This window comes from Coregonus clupeaformis, chromosome 15, assembly GCF_020615455.1.
Source record: "Coregonus clupeaformis isolate EN_2021a chromosome 15, ASM2061545v1, whole genome shotgun sequence".
Classification (NCBI taxonomy): Eukaryota; Metazoa; Chordata; class Actinopteri; order Salmoniformes; family Salmonidae; genus Coregonus; species Coregonus clupeaformis.
Window position 1 is genome coordinate 29314061 of NC_059206.1, and position 16706 is coordinate 29330766.

The 16706-nt window shown below is 43.0% G+C and overlaps 1 protein-coding gene across 1 annotated transcript; it reads right to left on the reverse strand.

Annotated features, from left to right (window-relative positions):
* Positions 1 to 330: 330 nt before the first annotated feature.
* Positions 331 to 16670, reverse strand: LOC121582613 (small glutamine-rich tetratricopeptide repeat-containing protein beta). Its single transcript, XM_041898541.1, has 12 exons — positions 16596 to 16670; positions 11968 to 12082; positions 11636 to 11739; positions 11369 to 11450; positions 11081 to 11180; positions 10583 to 10687; positions 7863 to 8001; positions 6898 to 6960; positions 6175 to 6212; positions 5623 to 5706; positions 1453 to 1573; positions 331 to 1156 (listed from the first exon to the last, which is right to left on the reverse strand). The coding sequence occupies exons 2-11, from the start codon at positions 12065 to 12067 to the stop codon at positions 1462 to 1464; spliced, it is 927 nt and encodes a 308-aa protein (XP_041754475.1). The 5' UTR covers positions 12068 to 12082; positions 16596 to 16670; the 3' UTR covers positions 331 to 1156; positions 1453 to 1461.
* Between the last annotated feature and the right edge of the window lie 36 nt (positions 16671 to 16706).

The following is a 16706-nucleotide window of genomic DNA, read 5'->3' on the forward strand; positions in this document are numbered from 1 at the left end:
CATACTTTCCTTTATCTTCAAATTAGCAGTCTGATAATTGTTATCCAAAGCAATGACAGAGATCCACATGATCAAGGCTTAGGGTCTTTGTTTCACCCAACAGTAACTATAACAAATAATTTCGTACAAAAATAAATCTGAACATGATAGGACAGAAAACAATGTAACCCTGCTGTCGTGTGTAACTCATGTAGTCATGAGAAAATACTTCACAGATGCATCCTTTATCCCTTTCACTCCTTCCTTAACAACCCCTTTCTCTCCTTCCTTAATTCCTTCCTCCCTTTCTCTCCTTCCTTAATTCCTTCCTCCCTTTCTGTCCTTCCTTAATTCCTTCCTCCCTTTCTCTCCTTCCTTAATTCCTTCCTCCCTTTCACTCCTTCCTTAATTCCTTCCTCCCTTTCCCTCAAGGAAATTACTGAAAGCAATTTTAAGTCAAATCCTGGGGTCAGTTCTGAAAGGTGCAATGTTACAGAACATGAAGATAGAACTGTATTGTGTAGAACAGATACAATTGCCTGTCATGTAGAATAGGGAATCCAATCAGCTCTATTCATTTAATTTATATCTAAACATTTTATCTCACTGTATACACCCCTGCATTCTCCTACGTACAATTCTGTTGAATCAGTGCAATCAGTGCGGAACAAAGGATCTGTTATTCAGTATAGGAACACGGCAATGGTTTCCACATTTCTACTACAGCACAATATAGAAAAACAAAGAAATCCATTTGGAATGGAACATCATTGAGGAAAGATAAAATATTTGCTGTGCACTGGGTTGGATATTTAAAAGAATTAGTTGAGACTGTCTCCTGATTGCGTCTCGAACTGTGTAGAATATTCTTTCTGCTGATTGGTGGGAATGTTTTTGAAAGTAATTGGGTGGCTAGAATGCGGTTGAAACTCTATTTCCTGATTTGAGTATCAACATAGAATGTGTTGGATACTCTCTCTTCTTATTACGTATGTAGAATGTGTAGACTGTTTCTCTTCTCTCCTCTCCTCTCTGAAGATCCAGTCACAGTAAAGTAACATGGTCCCCATCTCCGCCTGTCTCTTCATTCCAGCTTTGCCGGTGATGTGAGTTTAAGGAATGGGTGTAGAGATTGTAATCACGACATATGGTTGCCCTTCCTCTATTGAAACGTACGCTGAAGGGAAGAAATATTCATGTTATTCGAACATCCTTTTCACCTTGTGTAACAACATTGTAATTACAGTTTAAGTAATTCATAACCAGATCCTGATCCATCTATTGCTGGTAAAACAAAAGCACACGTACAATCAAATGTTAGGTCTCTGCTATTGATATAACTGGACAGGTGAAGGCAAATCTACCGCAATCTCCATGTTGCTTTTCACCATTCCATTAGAGCAGATTGAGGAGGGGAAGCCTCTTTAGACTATGCAGATGCACCCTGTAAGAGCTGTGTTGTAGTACACAGACCTGTGTGGATCACGAGTGCTCCTCAGCACTGCCACTGAAGGAGCGGCTGCGGATGTGGTTCCTCAGCTGTTCGATCAGCTCTGGGTTCTGCTGCTGGATCTGCTGGGCAAACTGCTGACCACTGCAAACAGAGGCCAGACGAGCTGGCATTTAGGGTTTCTCTGCTTTACATACAGTTGAAGTCGGAAGTTTACATACACTTAGGTTGGAGTCATTAAAACTTGTTTTTCAACTACTCAACAAATTTCTTGTTAGCAAACTATAGTTTTGGCAAGTCGATTAGGACATCTACTTTCTGCATGACACAAGTGTTTTTTCCAACAATTGTTTACAGACAGATTATTTCACTTATAATTCACTGTATCACAATTCCAGTGGGTCAGAAGTTGACTGTGCCTTTAAACAGCTTGGAAAATTCCAAAAAATGATGTCATGACTTTAGAAGCTTCTGATAGGCTAATTGACATAATTTGAGTCAATTGGAGGTGTACCTGTGGATGAATTTCAAGACCTGCCTTCAAACTCAGTGCCTCTTTGCTTGACATCATGGGAAAATCAAAATAAATTAGCCAAGACCTCAGAAAAAGAATTGTAGACCTCCACAAGTCTGGTTCATCCTTGGGAGCAATTTCCAAACGCCTGAAGGTACCACGTTCATCTGTACAAACAATAGTACGCAAGTATAAACCCCATGGGACCACGCAGCTGTCATACCGCTCAGGAAGGAGACACGTTCTGTCTCCTAGAGATGAATGTATTTTGGTGCGAAAAGTGCAAATCAATCCCAGAACAACAGCAAAGGACCTTGTGAAGATGCTGGAGGAAACAGGTACAAATGTATCTATATCCACAGTAAAACGAGTCCTATATCGACATAACCTGAAAGGCCGCTCAGCAAGGAAGAAGCCACTGCTCCAAAACCGCCATAAAAAAGCCAGACTACGGTTTGCAACTGCACATGGGGACACAGTGACCGTACATACATACCCCAACCAGAAGCCATGGAATACAGGCAACATCCGCACTGAGCTAAAGGGTAGAGCTGCCGCTTTCAAGGAGCAGGACTCTAACCCGGACGCTTATAAGAAATCACGCTATTATCTCAGACGAACCATCAAACATGCAAAGAGTCAATACAGGACTAAGATTGAATCGTACTACACCGGCTCTGACGCTCGTCGGATGTGGCAGGGCTTGAAAACTATTACAGACTACAAAGGGAAGCACAGCCGCGAGCTGCCCAGTGACACAAGCCTACCAGACGAGCTAAACCACTTCTATGCTCGCTTCGAGGCAAGCAACACTGAAGCATGCATGAGAGCACCAGCTGTTCCGGATGACTATGTGATCACGCTCTCCGTAGCCGATGTGAGTAAGACTTTTAAGCACGTCAACATTCACAAGGCCGCAGGGTCAGACGGATTACCAGGACGTGTACTCCGAGCATGTGCTGACCAACTGGCAAGTGTCTTCACTGACATTTTCAACATGTCCCTGACTGAGTCTGTAATATCAACATGTTTCAAGCAGACCACCATAGTCCCTGTGCCCAAGGACACTAAGATAACCTGCCTAAATTATTACCGACCCGTAGCACTGACGTCTGTCAGCCATGAAGTGCTTTGAAAGGCTGGTCATGGCTCACATCAACACCATTATCCCAGAAACCCTAGACCCACTCCAATTTGCATACCGCCCCAACAGATCCACAGATTATGCAATCTCTATTGCACTCCACACTGCCCTTTCCCACCTGGACAAGAGGAACACCTACGTGAGAATGCAATTCATTGACTACAGCTCAGCGTTCAACACCATAGTGCCCTCAAAGCTCATCACTAAGCTAAGGATCCTGGGAATAAACACCTCCCTCTGCAACTGGATCCTGGACTTCCTGACGGGCCGCCCCCAGGTGGTAAGGGTAGGTAACAACACATCCGCCACGCTGATCCTCAACACGGGGGGCCCTCGGGTGCGTGCTCAGTCCCCTCCTGTACTCCCTGTTCACCCATGACTGCATGCCAGGCACGACTCCAACACCATCATTAAGTTTGCCGACGACACAACAGTGGTAGGCCTGATCACTGACAACAATGAGACAGCCTGTAGGGAGGAGGTCAGAGACCTGGCCGTGTGGTGCCAGGATAACAACCTCTCCCTCAACGTGACCAAGACAAAGGAGATGATTGTGGACTACAGGGGAAAAAAAGAGGACTGAGCACGCCCCCATTCTCATCGACAGGGCTGTAGTGGAACAGGTTGAGAGCTTCAAGTTCCTTGGTGTCCACATCACCAACGAACTATCATGGTCCAAACACACCAAGACAGTCGTGAAGAGGGCACGACAAAGCCTATTCCCCCTCAGGCGACTGAAAAGATTTGGCATGGGTCCTCAGATCCTCAGAAAGTTCTACAGCTGCACCATCGAGAGCATCCTGACTGGTTGCATCACCGCCTGGTATGGCAACTGCTCGGCCTCCGACCGCAAGGCACTACAGATGGTAGTGCGTACGGCCCAGTACATCACTGGGGCCAAGCTTCCTGCCATCCAGATCTCTATACCAGGCGGTGTCAGAGGAAGGTCCTCAAAATTGTCAAAGACTCCAGCCACCCTAGTCATAGACTGTTCTCTCTGCTACCGCACGGCAAGCGGTACCGGAGTGCCAAGTCTAGGTCCAAAAGGCTTCTCAACAGCTTCTACCCCCAAGCCATAAGACTCCTGAACAGCTAATCATGGCTACCCGGACTACTTGCACTGCCCCCCCACCCCCACCCAATCTTTTTACGCTGCTGCTACTCTGTTAATTATTTATGCATAGTCACTTTAACTCTACCCACATGTACATATTACCTCAACTACCTCAACTAGCAGGTGGCCCTGCACATTGATTCTGCACCGGTCCCCCCCTGTATATAGCCTCCCTACTGTTATTTTATTTTACTTCTGCTCTTTTTTTCTCAACACTTTTTTGTTGTTGTTGTTTTATTTTACTTTTTATGAAAAAATAAATGCATTGTTGGTTAAGGGCTGTAAGTAAGCATTTCACGGTAATGTCTACACCTGTTGTATTCGGCGCATGTGGCAAATAAAATTTGATTTGATTTGATTTGAAGATCGTACTTTTTGGAGAAATGTCCTCTGGTTGGATGAAACAAAAATAGAACTGTTTGGCCATAATGACCATCGTTATGTTTGGAGGAAAAGGGGGGTACTTGCAAGCCGAAGAACACCATCCCAACCGTGAAGCACAGGGGTTGCAGCATCATGCTGTGGGGGTGCTTTGCTGCAGGAGGGACTGGTGCACTTCACAAAATAGATGGCATCATGAGGAAGGAAAATGATGTGGATATATTGAATCTCAAGACATCAGTCAGGAAGTTAAAGCTTGTTTGCAAATGGGTCTTCCAAATGGACAATGACCCCAAGCATACTTCCAAAGTTGTGGCAAAATGGCTTAAGGACAACAAAGTCAAGGTATTGGAGTGGCCATCACAAAGCCCTGACCTCAATCCTATTGAAAATCTGTGGGCAGAACTGAAAAAGCGTGTGCGAGCAAGGAGGCCTACAAACCGGACTCAGTTACACCAGCTCTGTCAGGAGGAATGGGCAAAAGTTCACCTAACTTATTGTGGGAAGCTTGTGGAAGGCTACCCGAAACATTTGACCCAAGTTAAACAATTTAAAGGCAATGCTACCAAATACTAATTGTGTGTATGTAAACTTCTGACCCACTGGGAATGTGATGAATGAAATAAAAGCTGAAAGAAATCATTCTCTCTACTATTATTCTGACATTTCACATTCTTAAAATAAAGTGGTGATCCTAACTGACCTAAGACAGGGCATTTTTACAAGGATTAAATGTCAGGAATTGTGAAAAACTGAGTTTAAATGTACTTGGCTAAGGTGTATGTAAACTTCCGACTTCAACTGTACCAGGTTAATGTAGTCCTTGTGTCAAGTAGATTATAATACAGATAGATGAAGCATGCTACTTTGAGTCCCTCACAATTCTGAGCAAAAACAATGTTAGACCAAAATTGAGCCTTTACTTTGAGGTAATCCTTGATCTGTCTGTTGCTTTTTAAAATGTGCAATTTGAGCCCTAAGGTCAGGAGCAGAGAGTCCCTGTGTATGTTACAGTCATGACCCTTGTGGTGCTGACGTACGCTTCAATCAGGCTGGAGATGTCCGACAGTCCTCCCACCCCTGCTGCTGGACCCCCGACCGCATTGGACATCATCCCTGACATACTGCCCACAGAAAGAGAGAGGACGAGAGAGAACCCAAAAGAGTTATAAACGTGTCACACGCCATTTTAACAAAAACATCTGAGCATAATTGAACAGTCATTTCTAAATTCTGACTTCAAGCTATGATAACAGCATTATGAATTAGGGGGATGGAGGGTATTTTTGTAAACTAAAACATCTTGATGGGCTTTGTCTTAATAGTTTTAGTGGGGTGTCTTTCATCTATTTAATAATAACACTTTTGTGGGCGCTTACATTTGTCCTATTTTCACACAAGTGTGTATTAATATGCATGTGTGAATTGGAAATGTGTTTGTTGCATATCCCACCTCTCTGAGACACCTTCAGAGAGTGGGGGTTATTTATCATAATCAGTGCAGATTAAGGAAAAGCTGAGGAAAGGATGTAGCTTCACACTATTGAGCCACACAGCCCTGGGTATGCTGCTTAAACATGCAGAACACTCACAGCTGTTGCACTTGTTGGTTCTGCATCACACTGGCAGCCTGTGAACGCACACAAAGCAAGCAGAAAATCACCATGTCTCCCATTTAAATGTGTGAAAAAGACAACAGTGTTAAGGGGGAACGAGATTCATTCTCTAATAGCATGGCTACTTAGCACTCACAACAATTACATAGCTGTCTAGTAAAACTATTCAGGACTCAGTTTGGCTGCTGCCATGAAGGATCAGTATGCTTATAATGACATGCACTCTGCCTGGCAGGCATTCCTACTGCCAACTGTTCAATCAACCAGCCATGATAAGCCCCTTAAAAGTCCCCAGGCCCCTTGACAATGGCATTGGTGGAATACCAGGCCAACTGTGTCAGGCATGGGGTCAATTTTTTAAAGCATTCTCCACTAGTAACCATATCACAAACACTCATAAAAGAAGTATGAGGAACCAATGTCTAGGATTTGTCTAGACCAGGGATGGCCTTGGCCCTGGAGGGACTGCAATGTCCGTCAGACCTGGGTCGAATATAGTATTAGTTTTCTTTCAATTTGATTTAGCTTGCCCACTGTAATGGAACCAATGGAATAGTCCTAAAGTGCATGCCCCCACCTCCCACAACTGGTGCACCGTGTAAGCACACCTAAAGTACCTTAAAGTAAACTAAATCTGTTTCCACCCAGGTATACTGTGTGCAGTTGATTATTCCAGCCCATCACTAATCTCAGTCTTACCATGCTGATGAAGGCAGGGTTGTTGATGAGGCTGGCCATGTCAAATCCCAGTCCCGTAGCCGTCTGTAACAAGCAAACATTCAAAGGCTTCGTTAAGCTAAATCTGACAAGATAAATATGTTCGTATATATGATATAATTTTGTACCACTGCTCAAAGCAGTACTATTAAACGTGTCTGATATAGCTGTTGACAGTGTTGGGGAAGCTACTCTGAAAATATAGTTTAACAAGCTACTAATTACTTTACACTGGAAGAAGTTAAGCTACACTAAAGCTACCCTTAAGAAAAATATAGTTTACTTAACTAAAGTTACTTTGAAAAAGTAGTTCACTACATCCAAACTACTAAATCTGAAATGTTATAGACTACAAATTGCAAGACAAATCACTCTGGAGTCAGATGTCAACAGAATGTGCAATTTAGCCTATTAAACACAAAAATTATGTGTCAAGTAATAATTAGGCATGTCTGACGCCGAAAAAGAAAGGAAATTCTTGCCTACTTCACCCATATTTTCTTTTCAATAAAAAAGTAGTGTGTAGTTGCAGTAGTTAGCTACACCACTACATGGCAAAAATAAATTAACTACTAATAAACACTACCTAGAGTTGAATTTAGTTCAACTACCCCCAAGCTACTGCTAAATGTAATTCAATTACTAGTTGAACTACATGTAGTTCACTACTCCCCAACACTGGCTGTTGACACAACTGGGACATCTTGACACACTTGAATACCCATGGGATATAATTTATTTATTTTATTTTTTTATTTATATAAGATAAGTGTAATACATGAAGAATCATTCTGAAAGTTTAGTTCAAATGTAAATAAAGTGTCTATTCTTGGAGGTGTAGTGACAGTATTTGTAGGGGAGTAATGACATTATTACATGCAGTGTTTATGCTAAGAATGACCTTTGAAATGTGAAATTGAGTTAAAAACTTCAGCAGCACTACTTACAGGACTGGATGCCTCTTTTTGTTTCTGCTCAGCGATCTTCAGGTTGGATTTGTAGGTGTCATTCTCTGGATCTAAAACCAGAGCTTTCTTAAAGTAGGAGATGGCCTCTGGGTACTTATTCATAGCAGTCAATGCCAATCTAGAGAAACACGGTATAAGAGACATTGGAGCAGTGCAGTTTAACTCCTGAGCAAAATAATGACTATTTTCAAGCCATATTCTTGTTCTATCATCTCATTCGAACCATACCAGTCAACAGATGCTATTGCTCCTTAAACAGTCCCAAAAAGCAATATCATATTCCTCAAAAGATACAGTGGGGAGCACAAGTATTTGATACATGTCACGCCCTGGCTCTGGGAACTCTTAAAGGTTGAGCCAGGGTGTGGATTTTTCTATGTTTAGTTTTTCTATATTTTCGTTCTAGTTCGTTTAGATCTATGTTGGCCAGGATGGTTCCCAATCAGAGGCAGCTGTAGCTCGTTGTCTCTGATTGGGGACAATACTTAGGCAGCCTGTGTTGCACTAGTATTTGTGGGATCTTGTTCCGTAAGGTTTGTTTTGTTGTAACCTCAGGACTTCACGTATCGTTTGTTGTTTTTGTCGTTAAGTACGTTAAAATAAAGAATGTACGCTTATCACGCTGCGCCTTGGTCCGTGTCTTCAGTCGACGATCGTGACAGAAGATCCCACCATAAGAGGACCAAGCAGCGTGCCCAGGAGGAGAAGATGGTGATGTCCCAGGTGGGCAAATGGTGGTCTTGGGAGGAGATATTCGCGGGCAAAGGGCCATGGGCAAAGGTGAATGCCCAGGCAGGAGAGGAGACTGTGGAGGCGCGCTACAGAGAGGAGCAGCGGCAACGCAGAGGGTACCGGCCGAGGAGGAAGCCCGAGAGACAGCCCCAATAAAAAAAATTTGGGGGGGCTAAAATGGTGGTTGGCGGAGCCTAGAGGTAGAGCAGAGCCAACTCCCCGTACTCAGGCTAGGAAGCGTGAGACTGGGCAGGCTCCGTGTTATGCGGAGCCACGTACTGTGCCGCGAGTGTTCCGGCACAGTCCTGTACGTCCTGTGCTAGCACCACGCACGTGTCGTGCTAAGGTGGGCATGCAGCCAGGACGGGGTGTGCCGGCTCAACGCTCGTGGCCTCCAGTACCCCTCCTCGGTCCCGGATATCCTGCGCCAGTGCCACGTGCTGTAGCGCTTTTTATTGCATTCTTACTGGTTGATCACCTACCAACCAGTAAGAATTCCGGCTCTCACAGACCTGTTCGTTTTTCTTTAAGAAGCCCTCCTGTTCTCCACTCATTACCTGTATTAACTGCACCTGTTTGAACTTGTTATCTGTAGAAAAGACACCTGTCCACACACTCAATCAAACAGACACCAACCTCTCCACCATGGCCAAGACCAAAGAGCGCTCCAAGGATGTCAGGGACAAGATTGTAGACCTACACAAGGCTGGAATGGGCTACAAGACCATCGCCAAGCAGCTTGGTGAGAAGGTGACAACAGTTGGTGCGATTATTCGCAAATGGAAGAAACACAAAAGAACTGTCAATCTCCCTCGGCCTGGGGCTCCATGCAAGATCTCACATCGTGGAGTTGCAATGATCATGAGAACGGTGAGGAATCAGCCCAAAACTACACGGGAGGATCTTGTCAGTGATCTCAAGGCAGCTGGGACCATAGTCACCAAGAAAATAATTGGTAACACACTACGCCGTGAAGGACTGAAATCCTGCAGCGCCCGCAAGGTCCCCCTGCTCAAGAAAGCACATATACAGGGCCGTCTGAAGTTTGCCAATGAACATCTGAATGATTCAGAGGAGAACTGGGTGAAAGTGTTGTGGTCAGATGAGACCAAAATGGAGTTCTTTGGCATCAACTCAACTCGCCGTGTTTGGGGGAGGAGGAATGCTGCCTATGACCCCAAGAACACCATCCCCACCGTCAAACATGGAGGTGGAAACATTATGCTTTGGGGGTGTTTTTCTGCTAAGGGGACAGGACAACTTCACCGCATCAAAGGGACGATGGACGGGGCCATGTACCGTCAAATCTTGGGTGAGAACCTCCTTCCCTCAGCCAGGGCATTGAAAATGGGTCGTGGATGGGTATTCCAGCATGACAATGACCCAAAACACACGGCCAAGGCAACAAAGGAGTGGCTCAAGAAGAAGCACATTAAGGTCCTGGAGTGGCCTAGCCAGTCTCCAGACCTTAATCCCATAGAAAATCTGTGGAGGGAGCTGAAGGTTCGAGTTGCCAAACGTCAGCCTCGAAACCTTAATGACTTGGATAAGATCTGCAAAGAGGAGTGGAACAAAATCCCTCCTGGGATGTGTGCAAACCTGGTGGCCAACTACAAGAAACGTCTGACCTCTGTGATTGCCAACAAGGGTTTTGCCACCAAGTACTAAGTCATGTTTTGCAGAGGGATCAAATACTTATTTCCCTCATTAAAATGCAAATCAATTTATAACATTTTGACATGCGTTTTTCTGGATTTTGTTGTTGTTATTGTGTCTCACTGTTCAAATAAACCTACCATTAAAATTATAGACTGATGTCTTTGTCAGTGGGCAAACGTACAAAATCAGCAGGGGATCAAATACTTTTTTCCCTCACTTTATGTGTGCTTGTTTTTAAAATTGTCAAAATAATTAACTAAACTAAATCAAGACCAGACATTTCCACTCCTCTCCCATGTCTAACTCACCCCATTCTCCCATAGGCTTTACTGTAGCTGGGGTCGATCCCTATGGCCCTTTCACAGTCTCCCGTTGCCTCTGTGTAGTTCCCCAATTTACTGTGTGCTGCAGCCCTGCGGTGATGATAACAGAAACAGCCAGTCACACAACCAGACGCTCTTGTTCATTTATTAGCACTCAGATCAATAAGGCATGCAAAGGCTGCAGCAGCTTTGTGTGCCTATAGCTAGTAGTCTGGTTCACCAGACCTACTGTATGTCTGACAAGAGGCACGCAAGGCTGTTGTGTGCCATGTCTTTCAGCTCAAACATACAGCAATTATGACTGCATTGTGTATGCATGAAACAAGTCTATCGTAAGAGTTATACTTCAACTGTTCACAACAATAGTGACTTATATAGGTGTAATAGACATACATATATAATATAGGTGTTACACATATGTTATGCATTTCTCATTTGAGTACAGTGTTAAATCTTGACCATTTCAGAAGTGGTTGTGTGTACCTGTTACAGTAGTAGACAGCGTTTCGGAGGTCTAAATCAATGGCTTTTGTGTAACACTCCACCGCACAGCTGTAGTTCTCCTCTTTCATATGATTGTTCCCTGCGTATGAAATGGAGGTTTCGCTTTTTGAGATAATGCCAGTCTTATGATCAGATCACATCTACTGACAAATGTTACTACAAAATTACAAAACAATGTCACTATGGGAACAAACTGTAGTACATTTGAACTTATGCAACGTGTATTTATCAGAAGTCTACATTACATATTCAAACAGTGTCAAGTACCTTCATTCTTCAGCTGTTCTGCCCTTTCTGTGTCTTCTGGTGATGGCGATGTCTCTGGTAGCACCAGGTTATTCTGGTCATTCTAAGGAAATGCAGTCACATTTATCAATCAAGCATTATACACATCTTTCCATTTGTAGTTTACTACCCTTGTGAGGTTACAACTGATTTGAGCATGATTGATGAACTGCACACAGACAGGTGAATGTTGTAGTTTAAGTAAAAGAGTTTGAAACAAGGTAGTGAATCAGAGAGTAACCTTCCCACCTTGAGGAGAGAGTTGAGGAATATTTCCGTGAGAGGTTGTGGTGCTGCGAGATGACAGTCACTGGAGTTGATCTTGAAGGTGGTCTCCAAACATTGTATTGCAACTACAAGGGCAAAAACAGTGTTGCAATAACATAATAGTAAACATTGAGTAGCTTCGATTCAATGGAACTGTTTATATTATGGTTATAGGTCCATTAGATAACATAGAGCACATATTATTATAGTCCAAATGCGTTTACAAAACCTTGAATTGGAGAGAGCAGGATGCAGTATTTTATAAGCAGTTTTAGCAAAAACTTTGAACAGACAGTGATCCCACGCTGACCTACCTTCGAGGCTTTCCTGCTCATCGGAATTCAAAGCACCACAGTGTGTTTGATCTCGCAGGAACTGCACAATAGAGAATGCCAAGCGCTTCTCCACTGCCATTTTCGCTTCAAACAACTGGGCATAAGAGGTTTGGAGATAAAGAAGAATAGAATAGAATATTAAAGTTTGGGGACACATATAATAGATACATACAATAAGGGATACATACAATATAATAGAATACCACACAGTGAGAGGCTGCAGAGTTCATTCAAACGAAAGAAGCGACATGAATGGTTGTTTTATGACAGTTGAACAGTTCTATGGTTACTGGACTCCCTTACTTATAGTCTCTCAAGTCACTGTAATGTGGTACGTTGGACCCAAGTTGTTAATACACGGCACCAAATATAGTACGTTACTGCCAGTGGAAAGATGCAAGTCTGTTTCCAAGACAACTCAAGAGGGAGAATTTGAGTGTGTGTATATGCCATTCTGTATAAGCAAAACACAGTTCAGTAATCATGAAACCCTCGGTATCATACACACATCACACACGCATACATTTGATAACTCTTCACTTCACTGTAGATTTCCCAAAGTAGGTTACTACTGTTACTTGCTGCTGGACATTCAACAGAATTTAGATTTCAATGTGATACACATTTGAAGTGTAAGTATTTTAATATCTATTTGTCTACTAATTCAATTTTTTGATTGTGAGATATTGTATTACTGTACACTACAGTAATATAATTACTGCACTGCATAAACTTGCCAGGGGTAATAATTATAAATTATCCATAACCTACACAACAAGGGACACATGGGAGAGAGGGACCCCATGCTTTCCCATATTATAAGATAGACATTGCTTTGAAATAAAATATGACAGTATACAATCAATGTATGGCATAAAATAAACATTGATTTCAATGAATTCTCTCTTGTGTGATCAATAGTTTTGCAACCGTGCAGAATAACCTCACAATGTTGACATTTGAAAACCCTAAAATTCATTATCATGCTTGTTTGACATTACAAGGCAATGCGACTAGCCCTCTGTTCTGTTGACATAGTCCCTCCTCATAACAAAAGATGACATGGGATGATGCCGTGTAGCTATGTGATGTAATACCGACCAGGGACTTGAGATTTCATCAGTGGCGGCTGGTGAAAAAATATTCTCGGTGGGGCTGTGCCATACTTTTTTTTCCTGTAACCATCGCGATATATTTTAACACAAACTGCAGGACAGCAGTGCTCAGTGAAACATTCAGTAATTATTTAATGCCAATATTAAAAAGTTGAGGCATTCTTACACAAAAACATATTACACAAACCCAAGCCTTTCATTTGCATTTAAAGTGAACTTTTCACCATTGGTAGTAAACAGGCAACGCAACAGGCATGCTGTCAGAACAGAGTGGAAAGTGGACAATAACATGAAATTATTATAAAGTTTATAGGAAATCTTACACTGTATGAAAGGATGTATAATATAGAAATGGATATCAAGTGGATGAACTCAAACCTTTGACTGGAAGAATAGCATACAGTATTTTATGATCATACTAAATGTGACTAATTGTTAATGTGCTCCAGAACTGCAACAATTAATTGATACAAAACAACATATATACAGTAATATTAGCAAAGACACTATTAAGACTTTCTAGAGTACCATATATAACTGGATTTTTTATGCTAAGGTCAACTATATACAAAGAAACATGCGGACAGAGCTGCTCTGTGTGTGTGTGTCTGTCATCTTATTTGTACAGGAATTTTGCCCGTCTGTCCTTCTGAGTGGCAAACCTCTCAATGACCCTTTGATTAAAGTCAGGAATGTCCCTGACAAGTTTCTTCTCCATGGAGAGCATGGCCAGAGCGTTCAGGCGATCCTGTGTCATGCTGTTTCTCAGGAAGGTCTTGATCCTTTTCAGTGTAGAGAAGCACCTTTCTGACTCAGCAGTTGTCATGGGTGTGGTGATGAGGATCTTGAGGAGGCTGGCAGTCTCTGTGAAAGTGCTCTGAAGGTTGTTCTCCATGAAGAACTGGTACAGGGGCACTGCACCACTACAAGCCTTGAACTCACTGTTCTCATAGATGAGGGACAGTTTGGTTTTGAGCTTGGCCTTGTTCAACATGGGGGTACGCCTCCACGGTTGTTTCAAGCGCTGTATCGGGAACTTCACACTGTGTTGTGGGAACAACTCTCCGTGCAATAGTGTTGCGCTGATGAGGTGCTGGGTGAAGGAGAACCTCTCTTTGGCATGACTCAGGATGGTATCACATACCTGTAAAAGATACATCATCAGCTTTAATTTGCAATTAAGCTATTTTGATGCAAGTGATCCTGACTGACACATGCCTATGTCCAACTCAAGTATATGATTACCAAGGTGCTGATTGTTCAGGGTTTTGGCTACATACTACCAGGCCTGAAAAAAGTTCTAGGTGGGAAACACTGACAATTACATCACAACTTACCTCTATAGCCAACCTCTGTTGTTCTCCTGGTCCCAGCATCCTCCGTCGCTTGATGGGCTGTTGCTGCTCGTCAGATGCGCTGTCCCCACACAAAGAGGGAATTGAGGCCCTGGGTCCAAAAAATAAAGTTTAATTTGATAACTTGCAATCAGACTTCTTAACTCACTGTAATTCCCCCTCAACACACAACCAGTGACTTATATATATATATATAGACAGACAGACAGACAGACAGACAGACAGACAGACAGACAGACAGACAGACAGACAGACAGTGTGTATATACACACAAACTATGTCTAGTAACTGCTTTTAACCTGTGATGTACATAATTAACTGATGTTATTACGTTTTAAAGCCTTTTTCTATTACATTTGTGAGAGGGATGCAACATAATTTTGTTCTGCTGTTCACTTAGCAATAAAGTTAATATTCAATAACAACTAGGCCTCTTCTAGAAATTGACCTGGTGGACACCTGAATAATTATTACAAACTGTGTAGTACTTTCCTGCATTATTATCAACGTCTGATTGTGTCTTCTCTTTCCTTTTAAAATACTAAAACAAATATAATTGTGACGGCTCATGATAATCACTCACACAAGCACCAACTGGCAGTGGGTGGAAACGTCAGTCGTCTCGTCAGCTTGAATGGCGATAAAATCAGCACTCTTACTTCCTCCAGGATGTAATCCTTAAGCATTGACAGCATACAGTCCAACAGCTCGTTCTGTATCGTCTTTGACGTGCCCTTAAAAACGGTAGCTGTCTTCAGGTGCTCCTCCAGCACACTGTCGAGGGAGGCAACAAAATCCACTAAGCCCCGGAAAATGCCGGGGTTGTCTGAGGAGTCAGTCTCCTCGTGCCCACGCAAGGCCAACTCAAAAGCCCCACAGAACTTCACACAATCGATAATTTTGGATAGAATGTGCCTGTTTTTTATCCACCTCCTCATTGTGTTTCCTCACCGCAATCCTGTGGCCGCCATCCAGCTGCGTAGCAATGTTCACCCTTCCTAATACAGCTAGCTTTACAGAGTTGTCCATGTGTGCCCTGGTGTTCTCATGTTTCTTTACCTTCTCTGACAGGTGCTTCATATCCCTCACTCCGGTACCTGTCCATGCTGAATCTGACCCCGTCGTTTTAAAAAGCAAGCACGGAAAGCAAAATAAAGCATTAGCATCAGTGCACCCAGCTAGCCAAGCCTTCCTGGTGTACCAGCTACGGGAGAAGCCGCGCGATATACTGCTTCCCTTTCTCGCTAGCCTGCTGTCTGATTGAGAGGTCAGGTTGATCTGGGCTCAGCTCTTTCACCCGAACTTTCTCTGACAAAGTTCTCCTCTCAAACGGATCTTGGAGGAGAGATTTCACCGAGTTAGGGTTGGGTCTTGGAGGAGTAACGCTTATGTTCGCCATTGTTGTCTAGTAAAAATGGCGTCACTGGACCCCGGTCCTTATTTTATCAGGGGCGCAGCTTGGGGCGGTAAAATAATCGCCCTCCTTGGATTCGATTTAAGATCGCTTATTGACTACATTTTATGTCATACATTCATATCTTAAATTAGCAATTGGCTTAACTGCTACGTAGACCCGCCTCCTCGGGGCACTTTCTGTATCGCCCAGAGCTGACGAAGGCGTTTGACAGGCAGAGGAAAGGTTGCGAATATGATTTTCTATCATATCTTACACATATTACTGTGTGCATTCCATATTTCAAACACACAAATATTGACATACTGATGTTTTTATTATTATTATTATTATTATTTTTATTTTTTATTTTTTAAAATAATTTTATTTAAGGGGCGACGCCCTAGCGCCCTCTATCGGCCAGCCGCCACTGGATTTCATCATGTCAACCTAATGCATCATCATCTAAAGTAAATAGCAGTCGTTGATGACAGACATATATTGATTATTTACATTGCCTGTCCAAACACATCATCACCCATGATGACCACGGACAGTGCGCCTCTCTACCCATAGTCTGCAGCCTGTAATAATGACTGAGCATTGCTATAATGAAGCAGCCATACACGGGAGAAAAACAAAGGCAGGCTGATATCTCTTTCCTATTCTTCTAAATACAGTTTGTAACATTGTAAATAACAACATTGATTCAAGGGATGCCATTCGACGCCCCCACCCACCTACCTGAGAAATTTTCCAGCAGTCCCTGTTACGGTGTCATGAGAACTTCTGTCAGATTGATCACATCTCCGGCGCCTGCGCATCTCACAACGGAAGTGAACCTATTCATAATAG

What these genes read in the sequence shown, in the direction of transcription:
- LOC121582613 (XM_041898541.1), bottom strand. Translation starts at nt 12,067, where the DNA reads ATGGCAGTGGAGAAGCGCTTGGCATTCTCTATTGTGCAGTTCCTGCGA. An exon ending in AGAACAGCTGAAGAATGAAG is followed by an intron (nt 11,181 to 11,368) that starts GTACTTGACACT and finishes TTTCATACGCAG; the next exon opens with GGAACAATCATATGAAAGAG. An exon ending in AAAGCCTATGGGAGAATGGG is followed by an intron (nt 8,002 to 10,582) that starts GTGAGTTAGACA and finishes GTGTTTCTCTAG; the next exon opens with ATTGGCATTGACTGCTATGA.